The sequence below is a fragment of the Danio rerio genome, chromosome 7 (assembly GCF_052040795.2).
Source record: "Danio rerio strain M-AB ecotype USA chromosome 7, GRCz13ab, whole genome shotgun sequence".
In the NCBI taxonomy this organism is placed as follows: Eukaryota; Metazoa; Chordata; class Actinopteri; order Cypriniformes; family Danionidae; genus Danio; species Danio rerio.
In genome coordinates this window covers 59,855,523-59,867,355 of record NC_141027.1, presented here as the reverse complement: position 1 = coordinate 59,867,355, position 11,833 = coordinate 59,855,523, and the positions used below count along the sequence as shown (strand labels likewise).

Genomic DNA, 11,833 nt, shown 5'->3' with positions numbered 1-11,833 from the left:
TTCACACTTGAATTACAATTTTATCCATAAGCACACACATACTATTTCATATTTATATGCTATTACTAATTATTCTTTTCAGTCTATTTTATTGTATAAAATTATATCATTATAATAATGTGTGATTCATTACTTTATATGAACTTTTTATGATCACTATTATAAAACGGTGAAACAAAACAAGAGACAGCACTATTAGTGATAAAGGATACATTTATTGATAATACATCTCTTTTTATACCATAAAATATACATGACAAGTTTGAGTTTTCTTACTTCTAGGTAAGTAGAGTTTTTTCACATCATGAAATTATAATCAGTTAATAAATATAAGCGTTGATTTAGTTTATTTCCGAAAAAAAAAACAGTAGCTCGTCCGTTCAGCTGCGTCTGTTTAAAGATGCCAGTCGCGTTGACTTGTCGGGGCAACGAACCGAAATGGACCATGAGGCGTTGGTCTAGCTATCTATTTATTTAACGTCTATGCGTCCAGATATGTTATAATGTTTATGGCAGCAGCCCTTGTTTATTTTTTAAAAGGGCATAGAATAGGCGTTTCTAAGCTCTTTGGTGTCACCCAAGCTTTTTGTTTTAAGTCACGCCTCTAGACCACAATAATGGCCAATCCCTATCAAAGTACGACGTTTTGACCAATCAAAACAGAGAGCATTTGGGGTCCTTGGTAGTGTTGGCTTCTTTGAATTTGCTTGATCGAAATGTTAAAGAATTAGAAAAAAATAATTAAACTAATAAATACAGCGTCAATGTTTTATTTGTTAATAACACTGATGGCTGTAAAATATTTTATCTAATACTTTAAATCTTAATATGCGACATCCATATCAAATTATTTGCACATGCAATACCGGGGCAGCTTTCATTTGAAAAGAAAGAACCACATGACCACACCAAACGCAACAGTGGATTTTTGTTTTAACGTTAGTATTTAATAAAATGTCATATTTATTTTAAGCCAGAAGTTTTGATCAGTAGTATCACTTAAGATGAGGAACAATTTAAAGGTTCTTTGTAAAAAAAAGTTGTTTTAAACAGGATGGTTGTGGAGGTGGAGAGTTTCTATGGTGTGTATATGTTGTACTGTACAAACCCGAAATTTAAGGGTCGAATATATATTGGCTTCACTGTGAATCCAGAGCGCCGTATCGGACAACACAACGCCGGGCGACACCGAGGAGGAGCCAAGAGAACCAGTGGCAGGGGACCTTGGTGAGACATCAGCTGATAATATTCAATTAAGTTAACTGTTATTTCTATAACGCTTTTACAATGTAGATAGTGTCAAAGCAGTTTTAACATAGAAGTTCTAGTAAACTGAAACTGTGTCAGTGTGGTTTAATTTTTTACTGCTGAAAGTCCAAACACTGAAGAGCAAATCCATCCATGCGCAGCTCCACAAGTCCAAAGCCAAACTATCAGCAGTTTTTTTTTTTTTTTTTTTTTACTGACGTTGTCAACATATACTTTGTTAACTTAAACAGATAAATTCAAAACTATTAAAAATATTAACAAAAACATTAAATAGTAGTAGAAATAAATATTTTTTTTAAGAAATATATAACACGCATGAGCTGTTCATGGCCATAGTTGGAAAGTTTCTGTTTTTGAATGGAAAGCATACAGTACTGACTTTCATTTCTTTAAATTTCACCTGCAAACGAGGTAACCTGCTTTTTGGAATGCCCCGCTTGTGGTGTTTTGTTGTTTGAATTTTTATTTATTTGTTTATATTTTTTTTTTTTAAATTTAAGGGAAATGGTTCTTATCATCCATGGCTTTCCATCTGATATTGCAGCTCTTCGGGTAAATACCCTTTTCTGTTTTGTATTTTTAATTTTGTTTTACCATTAAGATATTACCATTGTTTTACTATTAATATTTTTTTATTTAGATTCTTAATTTTCGAGCTAATTTTTAAAAAGTAAAAATTACTTTGGCTGACTAATAAATGTACTTTGGCAGACTAATAAATCTTTTCTTTCCTAGTTTGAATGGGCTTGGCAACATCCTCACATCTCTCGTCGTTTGTCCCACGTTTCCCGTCGCAGCCGTAAAGAGTCAGGTTTGCAATTTCACTGGCGTGTGGTGTCAAACATGTTGCGAGTGGCACCATGGAGTCGACTCCCTATCACTGTGCGCTGGCTAAAGCAGGAGTATCGAATGGATTTCGCCCCTGATTTACAGCCTCCACTGCACATTCCTCTAACGTTTGGCTGTGTTCGTGCAAAGAGAAAACCACAACATGTGAGCAAAGAGCAAGAGGAAAGACAGGTGGAGCTCTGTGTGTTGTGTGGGGAATTTATTAAGGTAGGTTTTAGTTTAGTTTTACTGTAGTTTTGAGGAAAAATTGCTGTCATAAAATAGTTGAGACTCATCCCTATTGGAATTACTTTTTTTTTTTTTTTGAATTGTTTCAGACTGTGGATAGATTGTCTTGTTTCCACCCTTCCTGTCAAATGGTTTGTCACCTCATTTGCTTGGCTGGACACTTTTTGAAGGCAGACCCCTTCCACCTAATTCCTGTTGAGGGAAAGTGCCCTGGATGCCATCATTCAGTGCTGTGGGGAAGTTTGATACTGTATAAAAATGCAGACTTGGAAGAAATGAACATCCCTTCATCCCAGGTCAGCTCTGACATGCACCGTAAAACATCAATAATTAGTTTAATCAATTGAAGATTTGCTTTGAATTTACTTAATTTGACATTAATGACGTTTTTTCCTCCTACCATTGGGGGTGAAAATGCATGCAAAATACGCATGGCTCTTGAAGATATTCTAAGGCCTTGTGATGTAAAGCCATAAGTCTGTGCAAAAAAGAGTACCGGTACATTACACATTATCCATTGAACTCAAAAGCATAGCCTTCAAGTCACTTTTTTTCCACAAACATTGAGACAGCCTAAAAACATATATTTCAACACCTTGTTCATGTTCTTTTTTATGCATGGACTCATTGCTCATTAGTTCTTCAGTCTAACTCGGTTTGCTCAGTTCAGTGTAATGAATTATCCTCTTAAGGCCCAAGGTGTTTTTTACATGCATTTTTTATTTCTTTTTGCTATTTGGGCTAATTGGAACCTAATTAGAATAAAAATCTAAGTATCATCTTTTGATGTGATGTACTCTTAGAGATAATTTTTTTTTTCCATATACCTTATGTGGACATTTTTTCCTGAATGTTTTTTAAAGCATGTTTAACATGGATTTTTTTGTTGAACTTGACTTTCAGAGATTTCCCCCCCATTTTGGACAGTTAAAAATACAGTTTGGGACTTTTTTTATATGCTGCAAAACAGTTGCAGGATGACATTGTATGTCTGTAACAAAATATAAAACATTTTAAAGTATTTTAAAAAGCCACTTAAGAGCTAAAATGTGCTGTCCACCTATGTGGACACTCAAGCCCTAGGAGGTTATGACCTACTGACTTCGTTCATATGGAAGTGATGGGCTTGCCAGAAAATGAGTTTTTATTGAACAACTTTAGATCTGTGTGTGGTTCAGTTTAACTTGGTAAACTTGTTCATCAAGAACCTGCTCAAATGAATGATGCACTTCTGAGCTTGAGATCACTTAAGATTGTTTGTCTAAAGCCACAGACAGCTAAAAATGTTGTGAGAGTTTCTTGCAAGACCAATCATTTCACTTTACAAGGCCTCAATGCTTTTTCAGGTGTCACAGGTATTATTTGTGTATTTCATGATATTAATATTACCATTTTTTTGTATTGTATGTTATCGTGATAGTTCCTATTGCCTTAGTTCATAAACATACGTTTATAAATATAACTGATTATATAAAATCACCCAAGACCATGATCTTATCTATAAATGTTCATTAATGTTATACTGAGGAAAAAGTCCTTCATCTTTGGTAATTCAAAGAGCTTTACATAAAATGTATTCATGTTTGAGTTTGACATACAACTGCAATACGCCATCTGACAAGTGCCTTCTTACCCGTTATGGAGTGGAAAAAGTTATAGTATTTACTTTCCGGTATCATCCCACCTCTTATGAAACCTATACACCTGTTTACATGTTCTTTAGTAGATAATCACATTACAAGGAATAAACCATCACTCCCACAGTAGTTATTACTAGACAGCCCTAATCAATAAAAGATAGTCATTTGATAGATTATTCATTAAAAATAAAAGTAATTTTAAAAAGTATAGTGCAGTCAGAGGTGACGCAGTAGGTAGTGCTTTTGATCAGCAATGCACAAAGTGTCAACCTATTTAATATAAATCTGGCCATACCTTGGCATAGTCAAATAATAAGACTTCAGTACATGATAATGGCCGTACCGTGAGCCTTCTGTTAGTGTAATACCCCGGTGAAAACAAGCCAATTAGAACACAAACCAGACTGTTGTGTGAATCATAGGGCAAACCCTTAAAAATTTGCATGGACTTTGTCATACTCATACTAGGGCTTTGCAAAAATATCGAAATATCTAACTATCGCGATAATGTATTTCACGATAAATATCAGTAGTCCAACCTCAAGTATCGATTCATGTTGTGCCAAACAACCTCCTCCTTTGCTCCAGTAGATGTCGCTAACTCACTATCAACAAAATTTTCGGGAAACACTACAAACTTGCGTTATCACTTAACAAGAAACCACGCAGATGAATTAGCAGAACTGCGACCACAACCGAACCCTCTTGATTCATTGCAAACTACACTGGATAACATTATCAACAAGCTTTTGTTTGCCTTAACTAACATTGCAGAGTTACTGAAAACTGCATAGGAAGAATGGGACATCAATTGCAAGGACCTGTCATTGTAACAGACACCGCGTCAAACATGACCTTGCCAGCACAGCTGGCTGGCATGTTGCATGTAAAATGTTTCGTGCCAGCCATCAATTTACCCATGTGCGACCAGTTTTCACAGCAAAATGTTCACGATGCTGTCAGTCGCAATGTCAGTTTCTAATAGCCTAGTTTACTGCATATTAGAGCACTGTGTTCCAGTTTTATGTTTACTTGATGATACATTTTAATTTTTTTTAACTTGCTTTTAGGGGTGCTCATTTCGGTTAATTTTGCTAACCTACAACCGCCGCTCATTAATCGGTTATTAACGGTTAACTGGTCATATTACTATTAATTTTATTTTAATAAAATTGATGTGTCTATTTTGTGTCTGACACAATAAATATTGCATTTTAAAATACTGATTTATTTTAACATGCTAGCAAATTAATAACAGAACATAACAACAGAGCATTTTCACGCACCTGCAATATTTAGCACAGAAGAACAGATTAAACTAAATGAAAATGAATACAATAAATAGGACTGCCCTGAATTATTTTCACTTAAATAATTAATTTATATTACAAAATGAAAACACTGACTGATTCTTTTTAAGAACTGGCATAGGCTGTTTTTTTTTTTTCCAATTAAAGTTTTTTTTCTTCCGTCAAATAAAAATCGCAGACTTCCTCAAATTGCCCCCTCCACGGAAAATATTAATTTATTTAATGCCCCGCTGTTATCATATCACAAAACCTTTTTACATTTTTAATAGAAATCACTATTTTAAAGATTATGTCTTGCTGTACGGTTTCCTCTCTTTCTCACAGTTCAAGTGCACGCTGCTGTGATGAAAAGACAAAATGACAACGCGTAAATATGTTGACTTTTTGTAAACAGTTTTGTTGTTAAAATATGATATTGCATTAATGTGCATACATGCTTTATAAGCTGTAAAATGAAAGGTAAAGCCTATATGTTGTGTTTATGACGCAGATCCAGGTCATAATCAGGGGGGTATTCCAGAAAGCTGGGTTAACTTACCATCTGCTAAAACCTAAACTCTCGGTTGATTTACCCAAAACCTGCTTACCGCGAGTATGTTGGTTCCAAAACAGGTGACAAGAGTTAGTTAAATCAACCTCCTGAAGATAACCGCGGGTTAATGCGCGTGCACGGCACACACCTGAAGGCATTTTCAGTAGATCGCCGAATTCACGAGTCACCATAGAAAGTCACGGTGAGAAAAAAAGGGCAACGCACTTTACAGAGGCGAAGCTGGAGGTTTTAAACACAGAGATTACACTTCTGCTTCAACGAAGGAAAGAAATATAGAATAAGAAATAGATAAGAAAATAAAAAATAAATAATAAGAAAATTTATTAGTTCATTAAATTACATATGCCACCCTCCATTTTATTGTAATGATAAATTAAACTACTCTTTAACATCCTTTTTGAGTATGTTGTGTAACCATTCATGCATTTATTTTTCTTGCCATTAATTTCTTAAGGCCACAATATGTGTGTTGACTTATAAGGCTTATAGAAATTGTAATCTTTCTGGAGCTAGAACTCTGTTCAAAGTCATTAAACACAGAAACATTATCATAAAAGGTAATATTTAATTACTGGAGCTCTTTATTTAACACTCTAGAATATTCTTTCTGGCATGCAGCTAATAGAAAGAGGCCTGTCTAACTGCTGTGTCCTATAATAAAGGCTTTTCAGTGGTTGAGTTTTTGACTTAAACCACACACTCTGTCACTGTTGTAAGTGATTGTTGTCAGATAGCTTTAGGTTCTTTTTATTTTGCATGCAGACGAAGTTCCTTCTGCCTAAACTAACAAGCAGTGTAAGAATTTTCTGCACTTTTCCATATTTGAATATTACTCTTGGATCACAAAATCTTTTATCTGCATATTTAAATTCTAAAGTAGTAGTATAAGGTCCATCTTCAAAGATAAAGATGAGAAATGTATATGAAAAATATGTTACACGTTGAAAGGTGCGTGTATAAAGCAGTGTACAAAATCATTCATTTTATTTCAGGAAATTAAGAAATCAACAGATCAAACTATTTGAATAAACATAGTTTTTTGACTAATTATATATTTTTTAGCACTCTTCCATCTGTTTTGTCTGCTTGGGTCACTGAGATTTCCTCTGGGTCAGGCTGCAGGTACGTGTCATCGTATAAGGCAGAAAAGGGTATCTTTTGTCCTCCAGCAAGTAACAATGTAGTGCCCAGTAATGATTCTATTTTATAATACAAATATAATAAAAATAAACATTGTGTTAAGCAACATTTGCTTTATAGTTTTTTTTTCTACTATATTTGTGTTATACACTTGAATCATTACTTCCTGAAAATCAGCCATTTAGCCTCAACATAGTGATGAGGTGGGGTGTGTGATGAGCTGGTAAGTGGAAGCAGTAATGAGTTTAATAGTTAAAACACCAAAAGATTAAGGATAGAAAAGTTGTACCTGCACACTTATACTTTGGACAAATTTTATATTATCAGTGTCCTTTAGTGACTGATGGAGCTTTAAAATCGGCTGCAATTAATGCACACAATAGCATTTAGAAACCCTGAAAAAAATATTATATTAAAAAATGTAGGTGTGTGTGCGTGAATGTATAAATAAGAACGACGTCCTACATCTTAAATTAAAGATATATTTTCCTACAAAAGACAAAGCTGCCACTTATGATATTATACAGAAAAATGTGAGGGGTGCAGAAGGAGAGAAAAAACACAAGATCTGTAAGTGAGATTCGAACTCGCTCCGTTGTGCGCTCCGTTGTTCTTTATCAACGCATTGTCCACTACGCTATTCCCGTGCTCTGAATCATCTGTGTAATGATACGCAGTGATTTATGACCAAGGAACTGTACAAAAGTGTAATAAACAGTTCAGTGCCAGGCGTACTGTACAGGTGGTCATACTGCCACATTGTACAGTTGCCTAAAATGCCCTGACGCGAATACAAAGAGCTGCACTGAATGTTTTTCATGGTAAGTGCAGACCTGCGCTTTGTCACATTTGATTTCAAAAAGGTTTGTTAAATACATTAACATTATGAATTTGGTTATGAAAAAAACTATACACTTATAACCCTCTCACAACGAAAAAACTTGTATCTGTGTGTCCACATCCATAAATATTCTCATCAAAAGAGCACGCAATGCTCAGTAAACTCTCTGAAACAGACAAACTCTGAAACATAGCAACTTACTCTCTGAACATAACCTGCTCCGGAGCAGGTTATCTTCAGAGAGTAAGTTGCTATGGCTACTTAACATACCCAGAAGTTACCTCTGATTTTGGAACCAAAGTTGAGGTTATCCACCTACTTACTCTCAAACTTACCCGTGTATGTCACATAACCTGCTTTCTGGAACAGCCCCCAGGGCAGGTTTGGCATCAACACGTCTGTATCAAACAACAATATTCTTTTCCATTTTTGCTTCTTTGGCAAATATGTCTGTAGGCACGGGTTATACGTTATCATCCTGCAAGTTAACAAGTAGGCCTATGTCTAGCAGTTGAAGGAGCCCGACCACAGCTAACATGCTTTTCGATTCCAATAACGTGAGGCGCACCACACTCCTTTTATGTTGACAAGAAAAAAAGAAGCGCGGTCCTCTTATGTAACGACTGAATCAGCTGGGTATCGATTGTGCAAAAGTGTTGCTTGCTGTCTGTGTTGTTAGAATTGTAATATTTAATAATATTGTGATATTCAAGATTTGTACATTCATACAGCTCTGGATAACTTGAAACGGCTATTAGACTTTCAGAGCTGCATTAATGCGTCCTGAAGTAAAGTGAAACGGCTATAAACTCCAGCAAGATAGAGTGATTAAATGCAGAGCCATATACCTTTATCTATAAATAAAGTATAATTATGGAAACTGTGTTCATCTTAACTGAAAGCTACGTCATGTTTGCTGGCCTCACGCATCATGCACCTCTCAGTCAGTCAGCCAGTCAGTAAGCACGTAATCCCAAAGGGTTAAACATATAGGACACAGCACTATACGGTTACTGAAAAGTTTGCGCTGTTATAATCCACTTACCTTTTAATACGTTATGGTGCGATTTATAATCCGCTATAAAAAAAACAACAATGAATGAATGTTTTAAATGAGTAATGTATTTTGGTCCCCGCCATGGAACAATGAATGTAGCGGAAACCATGCTCTTTAAAAGTTCTCTCTAGTTGTCTTGACAACACAAACTGCTGCTCTGGGATAAGCTGTGTGCAAAACACTTGCGGGCGTTAGAAACCATTCAAAAGATGCCCCTCTTAAAGCAAAAAAGCGCATTCGATCGGCCCCTTATGCAGCCAAACTAAAAATATATAAAATAATATTTTTACGGTTAACTGTTAATCGATTATTTTGAGCATCCCTACTTGCTTATAAATAGTTTATTTAATTCAAATGTGACTTAAGTGGCATATTCATTTTAGTTCAATGTTAAATAACAATATGCATTTTAATACAGTTAAGTGAGTTCTCTGTTCGATAACACTGTGCAGTTCTAATGAATTGAAATGGATAGAAAGTAATTTGGAATTGGAATTTTAAAATGTCTGCTGACTTCATCAAGTTGTCAATATAACATGACACACTAATACAAACTATTGCAATATATCACAATATTTATTGTATCGCGTATTATTTATATATCTTGATATATTGTATCGTGAGGCCCTTGCCAATACATAGCCTCGACTCCTATGGACATGACAAGTTCCCGCCTACAGGAAATCAGCACTGAACTGTCAACACAGATTAATTTGTTGCACATGGGATTGATAATATGCAAGTCTCAGGCTGCATTTTGAGATTGCAATAACAATGATTATCATCCCTTATTTTATAGGTGTATCAAAGTTTATATTAAACTTACTATGTGTGTGGGACTGTAAAGTCAAAACCACCTCACCAGTTTGTTTACTTTGCATTGCATTACTAACAGGGTGTAACTTCCACTGGGGATGGGGGCCATCCTGTTTGTCGCACAGATGGACATGTGTCAAAACCATAGACTGTAAAATATATGGACGTAGCATCCATGCCTCACCCATAGGTTTCTGAAGAGCGCAAAAGAAGCCACAAGTAGACACGGCCAACCGTCGCCATTTTATTTGTGAGTCATCGGACCCACGGCGGGATACCAAACAAGGGCAAAGAGGAGGAGAGTGAGCGGAGCTACAGACACCTACTGGCATTTTGCTTAGACCTGGTCTAGACAGACTTTACTTTGAGAGAATGCTTAATACTTTCTAATGCAACTCGTTTGTGTTCTGACCACATGTGCTTGGCTGTACACTATATCAATAAAGTGGTTAGACTTTTAAAAACACTGTAGTAATACATTGAGCCATTAAGCATTGTTCTTATGACATTTTTCAACAGGAGGAAAACGCGAATTACTTTCAAACCCCTTAGATATAGTCTGTATTAGTAAATGCAGGACTATTGATGAAATTCAGCATAACACTGTATGACAATGCTTCAGATGACTGTTCTACAGTCCACATCTAATCAATCTGTCAGATTCTGGAGTGCAATACAGCTCTAAATATAAATAAAAACGATAGATAATCTTAAATAAAACAAATACATGTATAAAGATGGTATATAAGTATATAACTTTACTCGCATGGGAAACGGAGGCCATGTGAATGGTTTGTGAGCACAATTAAGTGACACATTATGCCATGCTATCTGATAATTGTTGGAAACAAGTCCAAAACAGTAGACTGTGTAAAGCCACATAAAACAACCCAGAAATACGATGAATATGTCAAAATCAGTGGTTAATCTGCCGAAGTCAGCTTAGGTGATGTGACAGTGATCAGCGAGACCTAGCTGTCACTCAAGTGGCCACGCTCTTAATTATGCAAACTTAATATAACTTAATATAAAGGAAACGGATGAGTTATAAAAAATATTCACCCCCCTCACAGTTGTTATGAGTGTTTGTTCAACACCTTTTTTTTTCTGCTGTAAAGTTGGCCATTCTAACAGTGGGCTCAATTAAAATTTGCTCTATTATGGAGCCAGGAGCGGCCAGAACTAGCGGAATTTTGGATGAATTGCAGTTTTAGTTACTTCCCTATTGGCTTCCCGAGGAAGAGCGGGAGGTTGCCGCTTGGTCAAAACAGGTGTCCAATAACATTCGTATGGATGCTCTAAAAATAAATCTGTAAAGGTTCTAATGGGCAGGTTTTGTGGTTAAAATGATCATTTTAGAATGCGATGAAACCCATGCAGCAACAGTGAAAATGTTTTTTTTTTTTTTTGTAATATTTTTATAATATATTTACAGCATTTTTTTTTTTTTACAGAATCATTGGACAGATGAGCTACAGTTGTGAAGACCATTTGAGACAGCTGTTTCTACTGTATGAATTAGACTGTTAAAAACAACAGCTCATTCAGGTTGGGACATCTGCATTAAGAAATTATTCAATTTGTCAAGGATTCAGAATGAGATGTTAACAATAATGACTGGAACGTTTTTAAAGAATTTCTAACCAAATTTTTTTAAATTAACCATCTTGTATGTAAAATCCTGTATGGTCATATTTACTAAAAGTGCCCTTTAAAGAAAATGTGGGTATACTGCATTAAATTTCTGAACGTAAGCCAGGACACTCTTTTAAGCAGAATTCTTTATTAAGAATGTGTTAGTTGTTGTTCTTCAAGAGTCAACTTGAGTCTGCAATAGTCTATAAGGCTACGTTCACACTGCGAGGCTTAGTGCTCAAATCTGATTTTTTTTCTCAGAACTAATTTTCTTGCATAGCTGTTCATATTGTTGTTAGAAATGTGGCCAATATCAGATTTGCAATGTGAACAGATCATATTCCTTACCTGACCCGTATGCGCAAGTATAGATTTGTACAGCACAAAATGTCTAATTATGCACACAATACGAATACTGTATGAAGTAAGCATGTTGTAAGATTTTGCTTATTGCTTAATATAAATAGTATTTCATGAACTGTAAGAGGTTGTCCT

General features: G+C 35.4%; 1 protein-coding gene across 2 annotated transcripts; it reads left to right on the top strand.

The window, feature by feature from the left end:
- Positions 1-878: 878 nt before the first annotated feature.
- On the top strand, positions 879-11,464 carry slx1b (structure-specific endonuclease subunit SLX1B). Of its 2 annotated transcripts, XM_087258344.1 has the most exons (6): positions 879-938; positions 1,155-1,227; positions 1,770-1,821; positions 2,005-2,325; positions 2,436-2,642; positions 11,158-11,464. In XM_087258344.1, exons 3-6 carry the CDS (start codon positions 1,774-1,776, stop codon positions 11,185-11,187), a joined length of 606 nt encoding a protein of 201 aa, XP_087114470.1. In that variant the 5' UTR covers positions 879-938; positions 1,155-1,227; positions 1,770-1,773; the 3' UTR covers positions 11,188-11,464. The 2 variants fall into 2 exon arrangements, with proteins under 2 accessions (XP_087114470.1, NP_001314786.1); NM_001327857.1 differs by having other exon boundaries at positions 892-1,227.
- Positions 11,465-11,833: the final 369 nt, after the last annotated feature.

What these genes read in the sequence shown, in the direction of transcription:
- slx1b (NM_001327857.1), top strand. Translation starts at nt 1,055, where the DNA reads ATGGTTGTGGAGGTGGAGAGTTTCTATGGTGTGTATATGTTGTACTGT. An exon ending in ACCAGTGGCAGGGGACCTTG is followed by an intron (nt 1,228 to 1,769) that starts GTGAGACATCAG and finishes TTTAAATTTAAG; the next exon opens with GGAAATGGTTCTTATCATCC. An exon ending in CTGATATTGCAGCTCTTCGG is followed by an intron (nt 1,822 to 2,004) that starts GTAAATACCCTT and finishes TTTCTTTCCTAG; the next exon opens with TTTGAATGGGCTTGGCAACA.